Source organism: Amblyomma maculatum, chromosome 1, assembly GCF_055883805.1.
Source record: "Amblyomma maculatum isolate TAMU_Amacu chromosome 1, ASM5588380v1, whole genome shotgun sequence".
In the NCBI taxonomy this organism is placed as follows: Eukaryota; Metazoa; Arthropoda; class Arachnida; order Ixodida; family Ixodidae; genus Amblyomma; species Amblyomma maculatum.
This window is the reverse complement of record NC_139344.1, coordinates 7,128,921-7,148,193: the sequence shown is the minus strand read 5'-3', so window position 1 is coordinate 7,148,193 and position 19,273 is coordinate 7,128,921. Positions and strand designations below refer to the sequence as shown.

At 48.2% G+C, this 19,273-nt stretch overlaps 1 protein-coding gene across 3 annotated transcripts in view; it reads right to left on the bottom strand.

Annotated features, from left to right (window-relative positions):
* The window catches only part of LOC146201575 (stearoyl-CoA desaturase 5-like), a 28,057-nt gene extending 11,141 nt beyond the window's left edge, over positions 1 to 16,916 (bottom strand). Inside the window, exons 1-2 of one of the 3 annotated variants that reach the window (XM_084587654.1) lie at positions 16,809 to 16,916; positions 1,088 to 1,343 (exon numbers count right to left, since the gene is read on the bottom strand). In XM_084587654.1, the coding sequence (XP_084443780.1) occupies positions 1,088 to 1,316 (229 nt within the window). In that variant the 5' untranslated portion in view covers positions 1,317 to 1,343; positions 16,809 to 16,916. Of the gene's footprint in view, positions 1 to 1,087; positions 1,344 to 5,556; positions 5,905 to 16,804 lie in introns of those variants that run through there. The other 2 variants (XM_084587655.1, XM_084587653.1) reach the window with 2 other exon arrangements.
* Positions 16,917 to 19,273: the final 2,357 nt, after the last annotated feature.

Here is a 19,273-nt window from a genome sequence, read left to right as displayed (position 1 = left end):
GCGTTACCCACCCTGCACCAGACAGAGGCCAACTAGCGCGATGCCACAGGCACACAAGGCGAACATGCTCGTTATGTATGCATGTGTAGCAATATTTCGTTTGGTTGTCGGGCACTACAAAGAAGTATACGATTCGATTGATAACTGCAAATTGATAAACTCTCCTCGGAACTGGCATTTGGGCATACCTTTCCCCCAGCATATACGCGGTGAAAAACCCCTGTCTAGACAATTGCCTACTCCCCTGCGTGTGCCACTGAGACGCGTAGTAGAGGCAATGACGAGCATCATTATGGGCATTCCTAAGTGTGACGAAGATAGGCCGTTGGTAGGAAGCTTTGTGAGCGCGCGACATTGATCACTTAGCTCATCCCGAAAGGACGGAAAAATTGCGCCAGTGCCAGTCCCGCTAACGGCGAAAGTACGGTTGGGGCGCCTTTTTTTCACAACACTTGTGCTCGGTAGCGACGGCCTCGCTCCAAGCGAAGGCCGTCGGCGAGCGCGGTAAGCGGGTAACGAAAGCGTGGAAGCGACTTCAATCTTACGTTTACAGGACTACGTGTACGGAACGACGTGTCCGCAAACAAATCACTGACGGAAAAGAATTAAACGCTCGGGGCGAAGCACGACCGACAGCTTTGCGGAAGCTTTCGTGGTCTACCCGATTCGAGCAGCGCCAGAAGAACGTTAATAGGCCGGGCAGCCCCATGGAGGTCTTTATGCTGGCGAGTGCTAGGAGAGGCAAAAGCTGCTGCTTGTCTTCCATATACTTTCCCCTCGAAACGGCTACAGCCCTCAGAGAGGAGGAGCATTCTCTAGAGCAAAATCTTGGGAAGGACCGAGAGCGCAGTTGCTCGTGCCAGTCCACGCACACGCCACGCAACATGCATGGGGCCACCCTGCTGCCCGCAAAGGTCTGCCGGTAAACAGACACCCACTAGTCATCCCTCTTGCGTAAACGTCAAGATCGAATCTGCCCTGCGTTATCCCTAGTCATGGGATGCTTTGCGCAAGCCCACCGGGCAAGCATTTTGGTGAGAGCCCATCAACTGTGCGGCGACCTATATGCAAAAGTTTGAAGACTCACTGAAGTTAAGAGTCATCCACTTGGCCTCGAAGAGCGCCAGGTAGAGACCGTAAAGTGCCATCACGTGGATGGTGAAGATCTTGAAGACGTTGATCCAGATGATCTCCATGGGCTCCGGTTGGGCCTGCAACTGTACTGCACCATCATCGTCGTTTGTGGATGGCTCAAGGTCCATCTTGGAGCGAGCCTCCGTTGTCACAATGGTAGTGGTTTCGGTACGCGGGGCCATGGCGGCTCAGCCGGTACGGGGCGAGACCTGCACCGAAAGAGTTCAGACACACGAGGCGGCACAATAAGTTACCCAGTCCTTGCTGCTTCAGACTGTCGTGCACGTAAAGAGATGCGCTTGGACGAAACAGGACAGAAGGGATCATGTAAAGTACGCTACGGGCTTTAACGTTGACTAATTTGGTTCACCACTTTAAAACCGCCTCGTCTGTCATCCCTACAAATGTATCGAACCCGATCATAAGCAGGATTAGCTGCACAAATCTGCAACCACAGAACCGCTGTAGAGCGAAGATGCTTGCTAAACTACGTGGTTGGTTGGTTTGTGGGGTTTAACGTCCCAAAGCGACTCAGGCTATGAGAGACGCCGTAGTGGAGGACTCCGGAAATTTCGACCACCTGGGGTTCTTTAACGTGCACTGACATCGCACAGTACACGGGCGCCTTGCTTTTCGCCTCCATCGAAAAGCGACCGCCGAGGTCGGGATTCCATCCCGCATCCTTGGGAACAGCAGTCGAGCGCCGTAACCACTGCGCCACCCCGGCGGGGCTAAACTACGCGTATCAGTGCCTGAAGATGCAAACAATGTTCCGGTCGGCTGTTCCGCTACAGTACCTCAGGCATGCGAACATGACAGCAATTTTCTTGGTAATACCATAAGTAGTTTATTTATTATGTAGTATTACTACTCTTTAGCTAAACGAAATGTTTCTCGCAACCAGTGAAGCTGCAGTGCGCCGGTTCGAGCGGCGCGTCCAGATGCAAAAGGAAGATCACAGGCTGCCGTCGAAAGACGCAGCCCTGAACTCCGATAATCACAGCAAGGCTTCCAGGCAAGGAAACAGAGGACATTATTTCCGGCCTTCGTCGTCCATCGGCAATTCATGTGCTCACGTTGCTCCCGTGACGCCCAGCCCAAGTGGTCGAGCCAAGAGTTCCTTTAGCTTCCCAAGTTCGCCGGCGGCTGCGAGACAGAAAGTGGTGGTCTACATCTGTGGCGCGCTGGCTCGGCTCGCGAGGGGCAATTAACCTTGCGACTGTCTTCGCCGCTGCCGGGATTCGGCTCACTGCGGGCTTCGAGCAGCGTTTCGTTCTCGACCGGATTCATAATGAGCGTCGGCGCAAAGAAACGACAGAGAAGACCCGCCTAAGCTCCGAAGAACAAAGCGGCAGATGCCCCTAAATGGAGGCTCCCTTCAGCCAGTGACATCGACCGGTCCTCACCACGTCCTGGGTAATGCCCTTAAAGCCTGCATGGTAGCGTTGCTTTCAGCTCCCAGTTAAGTTGCTAGTAATTTCAATGCATAGCCACAAGAGAGCCCCTTGTACCTAAATTGAAGCATGTTCCTGTGAACAAAGAAAACGACCGCCTGTTGGCTACAAATTGTAGTAGACAAAAACAAATCTAGACACCTTCGTAGTGGTAACATCGATTCCCGGCATACACGGTTAACCAGTTGCTTGCGTAGCATTTAGCCTGGCCTCTAAGTGCGCTTTGCAAATGTCGCGCTTCGAGAAAACTTACAAACGACAACAGACGCATTTAAAACGATATTCCCGAAGAGCATGCGACAGCTCTAAACCGCGTCTATGTAACAAGCGACACTGCATAAAAATGCACGGCGCGTCACTGTACCGGGGCGCCCAATAACCACCGACAACCACCATGCCTATCCACAGAAACACTGCAGTATCAAACAGCTTTTACTGGAGTAGCATCGTGCTCCAGTTATGAGCACTGGAACAGGCAAAAAAGGCAGCCCGACGCGCGGAGCTTGATGGCGTATTCCAGTCGGCAATCCGGAGCGAGTTTTCTTGCTCTGCAAAACACAAGAGCGTGTTTTATTGAGGCAATTATCCGGATTCAGATATCGAGTTCTGGTGGCACCGTGGTCGTATGGTCCCTAGACAATACTTCCTCCTTCGCGGATTCGGAGATCTGCTCCGGATCGCTGACTAGGATGTGCCGTTAGTCAAGAGTGTACTGCGTAGCCCTAGACGCAGCCGCGAACGTCCGTGTTGCTGGAGAAGGTCACGCATTATTCTGATAATATTGTTTGCATTCTTTCCATTGCTGTAACAAGTTGGTAGACGGCACTGCGCCAGTTTTTTGAAGCTTTGGAACAGCTATATCATAAAACACGATAAGCAAATGGTTAACCTTTCCATCAAAAAAAGACAGGAATGCTCGAGCACTCCCCGCGCGGCTATGATAGACAAACACGCAGCGCCTTCGTTATTCCCGTGCTCTGATTAAAAGCGCAGTCCCTTCCGGTTCGTTCGCTTTACGAACTGGTGCTGAGATGCAGTCTTGAGACTGATAGCAGCCGAAAATTTGCAAGGGTCCGAAACACTCCATGGAAAATTTTATAAAGCAAGAAAATGAGGCCGATATAGGAGAAGTATTTGTAATTTACCACCCTCTTGCGCCCAGCCTTCGTCTAGGCGTTGCTGTACGAAAAACGCTTGGCAAGCTAACATCGTTTGAGTTTCAAGTAGCGTTCATTTTGCGAAATCGTGGGCCTGGTTGCTTAAATGCCAAATTTCATGAACCACAACGTTTCAACACAGCCATGCCTCCCCCCCCCCCCCTTTTTTTTTTCTTTTTCCCGGCGCGCAAGAACGGCACCGGGTGTACGCAGAAGCGAGCGACATTGCGTACTGCGGCAATGCATAATGCACCGAAAGCGAAAGTTACGCCGACGTTACCTCGTCGGGAGGTCACGCGAACCCTCTCCGTTACAGAGGGTGACCGCGCCACAGCGCGATGCCGAGTGCAGGGAGATCGGATCTCGTCCCACGGTCACGGGCGCCCGAAACAGCCCATCGGATACGAGGCAGCGATAAGCACCGGTAGCGGTGAGTGTGCGTCCTGTGTATGATTGACCTTTTTAGTTTGCCCTCGTTTCCTTACTTCATCGCGCACACGTAACCGCTGCAGCATCGGCTTCCCGAGTCGATTGCTGCCGCCGGAGGATCGGTTGTGCACAGGCCAAACAGATGGCTTCGTCAGATAGGCGCTCTTGGTGACGTAGACGGGGTGACAAGCGGCTTACCCAAGGTATTTTGCGGAGATAGTTGATATTCGCGTGTTGTTAGTCGGCGCCAAACGCGTGCCGCTATCGTTATATTACTTAGGTGAGTACACTTGGTTCAAAAAAGTAGAAACTAAGCGGGCCGATGATTTGCTTGTGCACACTTACTGTAAAAAGCCACATTATACTTTTAACACTTCTTCGATGATGTCTTTAATGCAGAAATTGCTACTTGGGGCAGGAGCCTGTGTCAGGCCTTGTGTCTTTAGCTCCTGCTCCACTTTCACTGTAGAAAGAAATCGAATAAAGGAAGAAATAATGCTGATGGATGGTCAGCACGCGTTCATCGCTTTGAGGTTGGCGATGAAGGTGTACTGACCGATGCCATTATTTTGTTCAGCCAACTTGGAATAGTTGGCTTCATATTTATGATTTGTGAGAGAGGTGTGAATATGCATATAATCTCATTTTGGGCTCTCGGAAAACTTATTTGTACGATCGACCCGACAATAATTCTAATTTTGTTATGGAGGTAGACTGATCCACTTGTCAGCGTCGCACTCTTGGCAAATTAACTTTGAACAGACAGTTAAGGTGAAAAAAAAAAAAAAAAATATCGCTAGCGTAGCTGTCGCCTACAGCGGCACTAATTCAATGGTAATGCTCCGGCAGTAGCTGTGATCTTGATACACGTTCACTTTGAGCTCTCCTTATAGCCGCTTCTTTGTTCAGTTTGAATGTTAAAATTGGAGTAATTCAATACTCAGCTTGGGCTTCCATCATCAGAGACGGATTTGCTGTCGGGAGATACCAGTAACAACACACGTGTCTAGGCCAGTGGAAAAATGTAAAATGGGTGGACTGACCTAGTCAGTATTGGAACATTCGAGAAAACGTCCACCATTAAAAATATCAAGAAAACTACTTGTATCACGCCATTTTTCTTCGATATTATCTACATCCGCCGATCAAATGCAACACCAGCGCGCTAGCATATGACGAGAAGGTTGAATTCTAGAACACAGCAGCCTAATATTTGGGCGTAAAAAAGAGTCCCCCCCCCCCCCCCCTTAATATGTGCAACAAAAGTTGTCCTTTTTTTTTTTAAGGGACGCCGTATCTATCAAGGCAGAAAGCACGCAAGAATTACATCGTGCGTTGCTTACTGCGCTGTATCAGCCGAATAAAGGAAAACGAACGCGTACCTGGACAGGTGCTGGTGTGAGGGGGGTGGTGTAGTTGCGTGAGGCAAGCGTCAAGTAGCACCGAGGTGGTGGTCCTGCTGGAGTGGTGCGCGCTCCGGTGCGGCTCGCGAGCTTTTCTTAGGCGTTCGCCGGAAAATAAATCCTCGAGCCCCCAGAGCAGGACGGAGTGAGCACCATACGGAGGCGGGCTATCACTGGCAGGGCGCACGGGTGCGGCGACGAAGCTGTCGATGTGCAAACGCCGGGCCGCTCGAAGGCGAAGCTAAGCAAGCAGTCCTGAGGTACACACACAGCTCGCAGGCACCCAAGGTTTGCCTCGGCAATAGTCGGCACGCGCTGTCTCGTGGATGGTTATTGGGGGCTAGCAGTTGTCTGCCTTTCTTAAATACCGTTCCCCGATGACAAGCAACGAGGAAAAGGGAAAGAACCAACAGAGAGAACAGTGCTGCCGAAACCACGGATCCCCCTCCTCCTTGCCACGAAAACCGCCACTCTTGCTTGCTTATCAAATAAAAAGAAAAGATCAAAACGGAAGGGAAGGTAAAGCTAGCAGCCGAGAGAGAGGGAGCACGACACAGTGGCTAAAGGGCGGGGGCGGCTTTCACATTTGGGTAAGGGCGACAGGTATTGCTACCCTTCATGTGTCGCCTCTCCTCCTCCGAAGCGAGGAAGAAATTGGTTCCGACCGCAGGGAAGGGCATCTCAATTGGTGAGGACTGCTTTCGCGACGCGCAGAGAGCTTGCGGGAGAGGCGGAGGAGGTTATCGGCGGCGCTGGCAGCGCTAAGCGCATTTCCAGCCGTCCGCAGGAGGACATTCGCTGCGCTTTCGGTGACGACTGCCTCTGCAGTAGAGCCAGCGTCACGCGCGGAGAACGGAATGAGAGAGAAAGTCCGCTGCGCACACTTAGGCCAGGCAGCGCAAGCCCCGTTTTCACATGCCACCTGATATTACCCAAGTCGGCTCAAAATGGAAAAAGAAAAAAGAAGTCTGGATAAATTTTCGAATTGTCGCGCAATCCTTGCCCACGAACCGTTTTCGCCGTATGAATGAGCCCGCGCGCACGCTGCTCGTCACCACATGGAGGAGGGAAGAGCGAGGAGAGCTTGCGGAAGCCGCGTTTTCGAGGGAGAAAGAAAAGACGTTCTCCTCGCCGCGCCTTTGTCTTCCATCTCCCGAAGCGACGCGAGAGCAAGCGGTGATTGGCAGGAAAGCCGAACAGCAGGAGCGTTCGGAATGCCTCGCGTGCGCTCCTGGAGCAGAGGGGTCCGTCGTCGCCGGTTTGTCCGGCGCTGTAAACGCGCGCCCCCTCGAAACGCGGAAAGTCCCGGCGTCGACGTCGCCGCGTTCCCTGCTTTCTTTCGCCGTCAGCCCGGTGGGAACAGCATCAGATTGGTACCCGGTTGCGCTTCGGAAAGCCGGTGTGGCCATTCTCGTCGGTTCCCTCGGAAATCGTGTAGCGAAACTCCCCTCCCCTGTGATGTCCTGTTGATGTTTACGGACGCCACTGAACGGTCGCAGCCGCCAAAACCATTCAGCGTTCTCCCGTTAACTGGGGGATTCACTCTCAGAGAAAGGAGAAAGCCACAGAAATGTGCAACTGCTGGGCAATTAAAGGGGCTTCGAGACAACGCAGCTCACGCGCGGATAATCTTCCTACTGATTATGACGTTCCAAAATTTTCCATCCCGGTGTTTACTTTTTAACGCGTACGTATTGTTGAACTGCTGGTGATGGGAAGATGCGTTTTGAGCTTGGGTATTCACTGGCCGCGACACGCATGCTAGCCAGCGGAAAAATGGTTCAATGAATAACTCGGTGTTTTCAGAAATGCGAATCATTTGTTTTGTTTGGCTTGGGCGCACGACGAGAAAACGAGCCGAAACGGAAAAAAGGTACCACAAGGGAAATAAAGAGGTTGATAGAAATTAACCAACAGAACATGCACTGGAAATCCTGCGCCTGCATTCTCACCATTCTTTTTTTCTCATTTTTTTTTTTTAACATTACGTGTTCTCACACTGCGTAATACACTAGAAGCGCTTCCTTCTAAGACCTCGCTCTTTCGACATTGCTCCCGCGAAGTTATAGCATGGCCTAAAAAATTGGCCGCATATCGATGTCGACCCCTATGATGATTAAGAAAAAAAAAAAAAAAAAAAAACGTAAGAAAACTGCAATACACCCCTCCCGACTCCGGCTACCTCACTTCGTCGGCTACCTCACTTCGTTTTCTGTCGCCATGTGCACTGCGGACACGTACGAACAAGGCAACCCGTTTTCCGAAATGGTGATTATGATGAATGACCAATGTATCAATTTCAGGCTGCAGACGCGTTGAACAGGTAGCGTCGTTTCTTCGTAGTTTCATTGTTACTTTACTGCTCCTAATTACATCCTAGCTGAGTCTATCTGCAGATCCCTGCCACGCGGGAAAATAATGTCATTCCCAACGAATGACGCTTGTTTAGTTTAATGTCATTTTTCGATGCGCAGCTACACGACCAGAACTAATGTAATTTGCAAATGATGGCAATTGCGATGGGTACACAAACGTTGGTGCGCCTTCATTACATTGCGAAAATGACTGCGATGTGAACGAAAGCAGCCTTTAAATTCATATTCATGCCGTGCATGACTCGTAACCAACTTGTTGATTACGACTATCTATTACGAAGTTAGCGAGTCTGTCGGTGGCGCTTGTTTACGAAAGGTTAGGGAAAGTGCGCGCGTCGCGGTGCCCGGGTGTGAGTTTCAACGACGTACACTTTGCACACTAACCCGAGTGCAAAGAGCAACACGTAAAATAGGCAGTGTCTAGTCTATTGACCGACGATGCTTTTATATATAGAACCTTCGAGTATCGCCCGACGGCGCAGCGGGGTTCCCTTTTCACAAGACCGTTTGCTCGGCGTAAATGCCCGTCAAAAAATGACAGACCCTATCCTCATCAAGAAAGCAGACGATAAAGTCGCAGCGCGGATGCCGCAACGGTGCTAATTTCAACAGTGTAATAAATTGTCTCACAGTAAACAGAAGGTGTAATTTTGGCGACGCATTAGCAGCGGAGCTACAGCACGAGATCGGATGAGCTAGCTGCCTCAAACCGGCGCTTCTGCTGCTACGGGGCTGTGAGCAGAAAATCGCTCTGGTTACTTATCAACGATCCACAGTAAGTATTTTTTTTTTAGATTGCTTTATCCAAGTGCGTATTATTTAAGATCAACAGATTTTAACATGTTTTTCTGACGGTTGCGAAAGGGATCCGCCGTGTCTGCGCCCATGGACTGCGCAGGCGCGGCTAGTGCCGCCCGCGCCGCGCTCAGTGCGGTGGCTGGTAGCGAGGGTTGCAATGTTTTTTTTTTTTCTTGATGCTATTTAGCATGTTTCGCATAATTTAATGACTGCCTAGAAAATTATAGATGCACAGTAGTATTAAAACGTCTGTGGCACTGCTGCAATTTATTTTGGGTGTATATTCTCACTGAGTCTCTGGTGCCGAGATAACACATGTCTTCGTTGATCGCATACGAATGATTTCCTCAAACTCAGTCGATACTTAAACGTCGTTTTCATCCAATGTCATATTTTCTCGTGTGGCAGCGTTGATCGCATTCGAATGATTTTCTCAAACTCAGTCGATACCTAATGTCGTTTTCATCGAATGTCATATTTTCTCGTGTGGCAGCAAAGAAATGACATCTTGAACGAATGTCATCCGATGGAAATGACATATTTGCCGCGTGGCCGGGGTAATGAGTTTCCAAAAAAAAAAAAAAAACATATTTCTTCATATCCAGAAGGTAGTGTTGCTGGAACCGATTCGAAAAGTTTTATTGCTTTTATATTGTATATAGTTGGATACCCTTATTTTATTCCTAGGATAACTTCGGTTTACGGCCTTGCCACGACATAGGCGTGACAAGGCACTGAACAAGGAGAAAGAAGTGTCGTCGAAAGAGGGCAGAAGGATTTGCCGACATAGGGGGAAAGGAAAGCAAACATTTTCGTCTTAAGGGCATTTTTTTTTTTTTATGACGTCGTTGTAACACCAGGCTATGTCAGAGCGGAGCGGGTGTAGTAACACTGTGTTTTTTTTTTTTTTTTTTCTGGCTAGCCAGAACGGGTAAATAGACGCTTGCATTTAATATTGTTTTTAGCAGTAAAGTAATACCTCGTGATCAAAGCTGCAAAAGCCGGCTCTGGTGTGTAGCTTGCATAGGAACAGCCTATAACACAGCAACAGTCAAAGGAAAGCCGTTGGAGCGCAGTGGATCCTAATCCAGGCATTTCTCATGGGAAGCGAGTACCACGCCGCGTGTTTTACTGCCACACTTTCGCGCTGGGCGTCATCGTTTCCATCAATTTCCACCCGTGCGTACTGGATCAACACTTCGAGATATCGCTTTGCCCTCGCAGGGTGCGTTAAAGGTGAGAGCCGGCATGGCTGTAAAGCCACGTTCAAAATATGACTTCGCGCACATCTAAATTTGAAACTGGAAAGGGAGCTTACCCACATCCAAAACCGACTTGCCTCACCTCAAAAATAGAATTGTCCCAGCCGTAATTTGTGTGAGCCATCATCACTAAATGTGGTTGAATAGTGTGGACGGTTTCGCACGATACTATATACGTTTGTTGACGGAGTCAGAACGTATATATTTTTTTTCTTTGTAATATTCTACCACGTTAGAAGAAAAAAAAAAAGTGGGATGATTTTTTGTTGGTTAAGGTGCGATTTTTGGTAAATATTTGCCTATTAGCTGAGCGATTTCTGGCGGGAGAATTGTATATTGGAGGACGGCGAGCGAGTCTTTCCGGGAATGGGGTAGGATCGGTGTGCCCAAAAGGGAGCTCGGCACTTTTAGGGGGACGGCAGCCGTGCGGGCCGGTCACGTAGGACCGACGGTGGTCCAGGCACGTAAGGTTGATGATTCTCCTCTGTGCCAGGATAGGTCAGGCCTTGTGAGTGACGGGCTGGTTCGGAGTAAGGACCATGTGGGCAGTATTTACCCTATATGTAATCTACCTAATCTGCATTCAGTCCAACAAATATCGACATTCAAGAAAGGGCCGGAGCTGCCTTATCGGCGGTTAGCTTTTACAAATCCGCTAGGTTCATTATGAGAGCCATTCTATCCAGCTTCGCATTACCACCGAATGAGACGAAAATTTGACGGAATAAACATCGACCAGGAAGACTCGTGACTCGGCTACTCAAGGATTTTCTGTGTACAGTGCGTTTCTCATTGCGAGTAATACCACGCACGTTACAGGGAAAAGTACTACTCATTTTATCAGATTTATAAATAGAAAGCCACATAAGGGTCTAAACGTCCACCATGAACTATGCAGATGTTTGCCCATCGCAAAGACGGTCTATTAAGATTCGCCGCGACATCGACCTAGAGGTGGCGCCGCCGCCGGTCCAACTGCGTGGATCGGCAGCCGGCGGCGCTCGCAGAAATGCAGGCGGTGTCGGTTTGTGCCCAAATTACGGCGGGTTTGCTAGCGAAGAAACCGTGCCCTCTGCACATCATGAGCGATTTACTGCTTAGAGTAGTTTAGCTTTAGTTTATGGGTTTTAACGTCCTAATGCCACTGAGGCTATGAGAGACGCCGTAGTGGAGGGCTTCGGAAATTTCGACCATCTGGGGTTCTTTAACATGCACTGACATCACACAGCACACGGGCGCCTTGCTTTTCGCCTTCTTCGAAAAGCGGCCGCACTGCTTAGAGTGTTACATTTTTCGAGGTAAAAGCGTACAACTGGCCAATGTCGCTGAAAAGAAACGCTATAAGACACGGACTGTAGGAAAAAGCGGCACGCAACCACCTGTCTTTTAGACTTTCTGGCGTCGCTTTGCACGCGCTCACGGTCCTGATATTTTTGTTGCGTTACTCTGCTCAGTGAAGTAGTTGTTTTTATGTTCGCTTTTTTCAGAAGTGCGCGTGAATTATACGGGCGTCAGACAGACAAATTTAGTGCCAATTACAGCGGGTGCATTTCGCCCCATGAAGTATCACTGGGGTTACACTGTGCTACACCGCGAAGAAAATTGCCATCTTATACTTCGTCTCACAAGATGTTGGCAGCACTGGGAAAGGCAGATGCACCCTGGCCTAAACAGAATCACGCGCACTGCAATAGGCAATTGTGCTCTTATGCGCCTCTCGCCCCCTAAATTGGCGGGAGTGACAGTAAGAGCACAATTCTCTATTATAGTGCACAGGGGACCTAGGAGTACTATTTCAAGGGCTCCTCTGCCTTTCGCAGTGCCTTTTTAGTGTTTCAGTCCACTTTACCTGATTGTAAGGTCACATGTACCATCTGTCTTTAAAAGCCCCTGTTTTTTCAATAAACTCTTCAGTTGCCAGTACCACCCTGTGTTGTCTCCAGCCTCCTTCCTGTGTCTGCTGCGGTTTTATTTTCCTTATCAATCCAATCCAATAGCCACCTTATTCGCGTAGTACGGCGTGCCATGTCACATCATGGTGACATGAATGTGGAACCCAAACGAATTTGAATTATAGGTCTATTACGTCAAATGGTCTGTGTTCCTGCACATTTCGTATTTCTACCCACTCAGCGTCCCACTTTTGCGGCAAGATATCCAGATTGCAAGGCCGTGAACAGTCGCTTCTCTTGTGCTGCTACGTCTATAATGACAGTCGTTGTGAGCACGCTGCCAGATGCACAATTTTGCGGAAATGTTAATGAGCGGCCGCAGGTTTGTGAGCAGCGATTTTCATTATCGATCGTCTTAATAACAGCGCTGATCGCTGAAGACCAGTGCACGGATTGCCTCATCTGCGTATTGATTAGAGGTAATTTTTAGCCAAAAGCTGGGAAAGACATCCGCGTAGCGATGAGAACTCTATTTCAAAAAAGTGCAAGGCATATTAAGCGTCAGGTCGTAAGAGGAAGCAGCTTAAATGTCGTAGAAAACTAATAATTATTAAATAAAATAAATAAGCACAGAGTTAAGAATATGAAGTAAGACTCCATTACATTTTGCACATTCTTAAAGAACGCGAAATGTAACCCTGACACCTGTCACAAGCAAAACGTTTTCGGCGATGAACAAAACGCGATTGTGACGGGCAAGAAACACCACTACACGCTACGTAATTAATAGCTGCTATCTGAAATTATAAATAAATAAGTTCATTGAATTGTCTCTCTCGAATATGCCTGTTTTCAGAACTTTCAATGTTACACTAGTGTTTCTTTGGTCAACTATAGAAATACCTTGCTGACTATGACCGAAAGTATGTCAGTAAGATGTAAACCGTCCGTGTGAGTATAGTCATGGACAAATGTTTCACACAATCAGTGTGCAAAATTACTCACATCGGAAGATAAATCAGAAGAGGCTTTTTGCGGGGTTTTTATTCGATATTTTATCTTCTATTTTGTTCAGAAATGTACTTAACTAGGTCGCGACATTCTCCCGCACGAATTTTTACTATTGTAATCGTAACACACATCAAACAGCTATTTGGCGAATGGTCTTGTAATTCCAGATTAAGTAGCCACGCCTGAATATCTACAGGGGCAGTCAAAAGTAAATGGAAGGTTCAACAGCGTGGCCAACCGTGTCGCAGCGCTTTCTAACGCCGGTTCTCGTAACTGATTAGCTCGGTCGCCAGGAAGCGGCGCGCGCTATCAGCAGACCTTTATCTGCAGCGTAACGGTGGTCACTTTTGACGGCTGGAACGGATGCTTGTTGATTTTCACATGCGACCGACGTGTTTGAAGACAGATTTCCGCCGTTTGAAAATAGTCGGCAGCTCACGCGTGCGGCCTCGGGCACAAACAGTCATGGCAGTGCTCGCTCCCAGGTAATATGCCCATGGCCGTACGCGCCAGCTGCCGACTTTTTCAAACGGCGCGAATCGCTCTTCAAACACGTCGCCGGTAGCGTCAGAAAAGTCCGTGGCGTCGCATGTGAAAATCAACAAGCATCCCTTCCAGCCGCCGAAAGTGACCACCGTTACGCTTCAGATAAAGGTCTGCTGATAGCGCGCACCGCATAGCGACCGAGCTAATCAGGTACCAGAGCCGGCGTTAGAAAGCGCTGCGACACGGTTTGCCACGCTGTCGGACCTTCCATTTACTTTCTACTGCACCTGTACTTTTGAATAATGCTGCCACGCCGTCAATTTCGACTTCTACAGAGTTACACCGTACAATTCCTGTTAATAATTCATTTCAGCATTAAGTCTGACCTAATCATACAATCCTAACTTTTTCAACTTGCATTTTCTGAGAACAACTTCACGAACAAACGAATCTTTGAATGCTTGCAAGCAGTATACATATGATCAAATCAGTAGCTCCCGAAGGTAAGACAACTTGAAACGATGCCCAGACGCGAAGGGAGCAGCGCCGTGCAAACCTATGCTGTGGTAATTGTGACAGTGGCTAAACATTATGAACAAAGAAAAAAAAACCGGAAGGAAAAGATGGCCGTAGGCTACGCTAGCTGTTATTTATGCCATCTTTAAGCACCCGAAAAGCGACCATCGGGAATAAAAGAAACGGGGAAGTCAGGGAGACAAAATACAGATAGGACGGATAGCGAGAAAAGATAGGCAAGAGGCTCTTCAATGTTTTTTTTTTGTTTGACACACCACTAAGCTCATTTATATGCGCCTGACATGGCGGGTCGAGTCAAGGGTTAAGACTCGGCAGTCACTTCAGCTTGACGACTGTCCGCTTACATGAACTCAATACCAGCAAGTCGAAAGTCGCGGTGCTCCCTCAGAGGCGTGATCGAGACGCATCACACCGCAGAAGCAGTCTAGTCTACGATATCAGAGTGAGGAAGACGATACACATTTACGACGGAATGAACAGCCCGTATGGAAGGTAGTAATACCGCAGTTACCTGAAGAACCAAGATAAGCGGCGCTGGGAAAATCATAAAAAATGCGCAGCTGCAGAACACGCAGTGCACAAAGCGAAAATCACGGAAGTAAACATGCACCTGGTTATTTTCCTCTTCAGTAGTACATGTTGTGCAGTGTTTGACTTCATTAGTAGCCCCGTATACAGGATGTCCAAGCTAACTTTAGCCAAGGGTTAAAAAATAAAACATTTGAGGTAGGTCTGAGAGACAACTTGCACACAACTGCCGGCCGTCTAACGCACCACATGCATGTTTTTGTTCTGCAATTAAGTAATTAAGATAATTTTTAAAATATTGAATGTGGACTTCAGACAATAAATGTGATTTGAAAAGTTGAACACTTTCAGAAACCCCCATTCTATTTATTTCCGATAAAAAAAAAAAAACAACCTCCCGTGCAATACAGCTCTAAAGAAAGCCCGTGAAATACAAAAAACGTTACTTAAGGCGAAACCTTCCACGACAAATTGCTATAAATCACGCTAGCACAAAAGACTAGCAAGATTTCTTTTGAGATGTTATCACAAGAGTTACTTGCGTTTTTGTTCAGCACATTTTTTTAAATAATAAGGATGATGATACATTTTTTTTTTTTTTTGCATTATCGAGCGTTTGAAAGGTGGCTACTGGCGGGTAATTTGAAATTCGCATGTGCTGGAGCTGCAGTGAATTTTGTTGACAGAAGGATTTAAAAATAGTAACGTTTCTGAACTCAAACTCTCACGGGGCCCTCTTCAGTTATGGAAAGTGAAACACGTTACTTATTGACGCATTCTTATCATATTTTATGCTAAATAAATGATTGTGATGAACCTATTTGAAATGCATGCGACCTGCCTACGGACCGCTAGATCAAGTTAACACGTGCACGGGCACGGCAGCTTAGCCGGCCTACAGATTAGCTGAGGGAACATGTCTAGAAGAAGGCCGTGACTCGACAGCCCAGCTAAAGCGGTAGGCTGATATGTTGGCAATTGTTGCAGCGAGCTTGCCGCAACTTGCACCGTCATGTGCGCCGGCTGGCTCACGCGGGCGAAGAAACCAACGTAGGCATATCGGCCTGCAGCTTTAACGGTGCCATAAGGCCACGGCCGCCGCTGTTTTCGTTCACTCCAACCATGGTTGAGAGCACCACAATCGTGGCTCGCGAATGCGCGTCACGTGATCCCTTCTGTATTTCGCGTGGAATCTTTAGAGATCGGGAAAAAAGATACATCACAGTCATTGTCTAAATACAATATTTAGAAAGTTAGGATAATTATCGTACTATTTAATTAAGCGCGAAAGAAAAAATTGTCTGTTCCTACTTCTGGTAGTAAAAGGAACGGAGAGGCTGTCGCGCACTCCAAACAAAGCTGTCAATCATGCTACAGAGAGCACTGCTCTTCTTGGATCGTTTATTACACCGGCAGCCCCCCCCCCTCCCCCCCCCCTTCCTTTGTGGTGGCGCAGTGGTAAGACGCCCGACTACTCTGCCGGAGTTCCCGGGTTCGAACCCGACCGCCGGCGGCTGCGTTTCGATGGAGGCGAAACTAAAAGGCGTCCGTGTGCTGTGCGACGTCAGTGCACGTTAAAGATCCCCAGGTGGCTGAAGTTACTTCGGAGCCCTCCACTACGGCTCCTCTTTCTCTCTTTCCACTCTCACTCCCACTTTCCTCCCTTCCCTTACGGCGCGGTTCAGGTGTGCACAGAACAAGAGTGACAGATACTGCTCCTTTCCTGTCCTGGAAACCAATTATTTTATTCGGGACATCGTGGCTGACTTGATTTTTTTGAAAAGAATGTCCCTGAATTAGTTTCGAAGGGAGTTCGTAGCCGTTTTCATACTGCTTATTAAGGAGCCAGCTCATAGTAAGAAGTAATCACCCGCGCCTGGCATCATGCGGATTCACACGGCGCACCGCATCGCCAGTTCTATTCGCGTCGGGTTATACACGTAACTGCCGGCGAAATGGTATGGCGATGCTGCATCCGTATGTCTCTGCAAAACCGAGCCATAGGGAAGCGTCTAGGACAATGCTGACAGGCAGCCATCGCGTGCACGGCACAGCGACCGCGGACGACAGTGTGTAAGAAGAAAGGCGGCAGCCGCTGCTCATCGGGGAGACGAGCAGCGCCCGCGCGAGACCGTCGACAAACAGTGCGTCACGGGCGGACGCAGGCAAAGCGGCACGTACGCACGCGGCGCTTTCAAGCTCGGAAGGAGTGTGCGCATCCCGGCGCCGAAATCGCTCCGGCCGAACTCCAACGGCCTTGCTATCCTCCCCGCTGCTCTCGCGACGCATCGACGACAGCGGCTCCGCTACGTAAACAACGGGAAAACGGAAAACCCACTTGCCGGACGATTCGGTGAGGCGACGGTGGTTTGGACGAGGACCGAGACAGCGAGGTGTCCGAAGAGCCGCGGCGAGATGTCGTCTGCTGCGCTCGGAAGTACCGATGAAGCTTTCGAAATGAGAGGAAGCGAAGCAATCTCGCCATACCCCTTTCTCTCATTTTTTCCGCTTTTGTGCGTTTCGGCGAAATTTTTGTCGTTTCGGAAGGCGTGATTTGCAGGTGGCAGCGGTGACGCGCGTCTACTGATCCATTGCTAATCTCCCCCCATTCCCTTTCGCTTCTCTGCGAACCCCCTCTGACTTCTTGCCCTTGTCCCCACTCTATTCCATTTGCATGCGCCCACACTGCCTGCTAAAACGTGTATTTCGGGAAACCTTTTTCAAAAGCCTGACCCAAAGAGCGCTGAACTTGGTTCCTGACTTCAAAGCCAGTTTTCCTCTGGCCTGTTGTGATCCTTCGTGAACAAAGGACCCTCGTGTGTTTTTGTAAAGTCGGTGGTTATCTATTTGATTGTGTGAGATATTTCCTTGGGGGCATGATTCAGGACGATTTGTGAAATAATACAATGGTCGCTGAACGATCAACACGTTTTCTGACCACCCACACAAAAACAAAAAGGCTACATGAGCACGCGTTCGAAGCTTGAGTGACATGGCATTATCCCTTTCGTCTTTTATTTTTATATGCGTTAAAATTTATTAATTCTTGAGTCCTGCTTGTCCTTTTGCCACGTATTTCTTACGCCACAATGACGTTTTCTTGTTTTTTTTTTTCCACCATGAGCGACCAGCAGGGATCTTTTTAACGAGTCGCGCCATGCCCTCAAAGGAGAATGATGTAGCCGTAGGTGCACATGGCGCCATTTGACCTTTCAGCCATGATCCAGAGGTGTGATAATTTGTACTGCATAAAATAGTGAACGCATCAGTCATCACACCTACTGCTATTGTGAAGTCATATTAATGAGATCATAGTTAAGCTGTCCACGAGGGGGAAATCTCGCTTTCTGTGTCACATAATTCCTTGATAGGTGAAGAAGGTGGGGGTGTCACAAGGTCTTTTATGTCATTCAGGAACCAATCGTATGATAGAGTCACATTACGATATCGACAGAAAAATTTACACCTTTCAGCTACTTTTGCGAACTACATTTTACAATGATGACGACAAAAATGGTAATAATGAGAGTAGCAATAAAAAAAATATAAAGACAAGGCCGTCGAGCGGAGTATTAAACCGCGGCTCTTTCGGTTGTAGTAGGTGTGCTTAGCTCAGAAATCTAGTGCGGCCATCATATGCGTTAAAGCAGACAGTAAACACACATGAAATTACACCAATGGTTAGCTGAAATTAAAAGCACTAATTAGCACTACTAATAAGCTCTACTGACAAGCTGGACGACCCCGAAAATTCCAAATTTTACCACTCAAATGAGTTGCACCACCGGAACATTTGGGGATTGAGATTGTTTACTGAATGGATTAAGGAGTCGGAATAGTGTAACCTGTCAAATTAATTAGTCTAGTGGAAGGTGCGATAGGTCATTCGAGAGTGAGGTGGCTGATGCATGTCCATATGGTGTCGAATTACTTCGTTAGGATAGTGATTATGAAGATGCCTAAATTTAACATGATTCTAGCCTGCGGCCGATATGATTTATGGAAGTAATTGTTATTACGCTGAGCCAAGCAGATGGCTTCAGTCGCAAATACACCGGGAAACGTTCCCAACAGTGATTGTACAGTGTCATCGTCATACACATTAGGCAGGAGAAAAACACAAAGTGCCCAGGCAAAGGAGCTTTTTTTTTTTTTTGTTATATGACGATGTAAAGCGTCTAAATACGCTAAAAAATATGAACGTTATATGCATGCTTGAAACTGGAGCTTCTGCAAGCAAATGATGAGTGCACCATAAATCTTCGTCCATGAAAGATATTGTGCCGTGCGTATTTCTGGCGAAAGTGCGCGAATTATGTGCGGAAATCTGTAAGTCAGCTTCTCTGCAAGTCTTGTTTTCCAACAGAGCGGTCTCGCTCCTGTAGACGCCACTCTCGCATTATTCGAAGAAACGGGCAGAAGGAAGTTCTCCTTTCTAAGTGAAGCCAGAAATGTCTCTAGTGGACCCAGGGAGAGGGGGTCGGAAGAGTACAATGTTTGAATACCACCTCTTTACATGCGAAATTGAGGATGAATGGTTTAGGGATTGTCCAGTGCCTTGCTCCTCGAGCGTGACTGGGTTCGGCCTATTCGCGCTGTCTCCCTGCCACACCTTCGCGACTCACAATTGTGAATGCGCCCCAAAAGAGGTGCCTGCATCTTTTCATTTTAACAAAGACTGCCTGTTATCTGGTAACGAGACTTTTTGATTGGAAAACAAGACTTGAGAGAAGCTGACTTACAGATTTCCTGCAAGTTGTTTATTCTCTGCAATAATGAATGAAAAGAGGGAACAGTTTACCGCGTT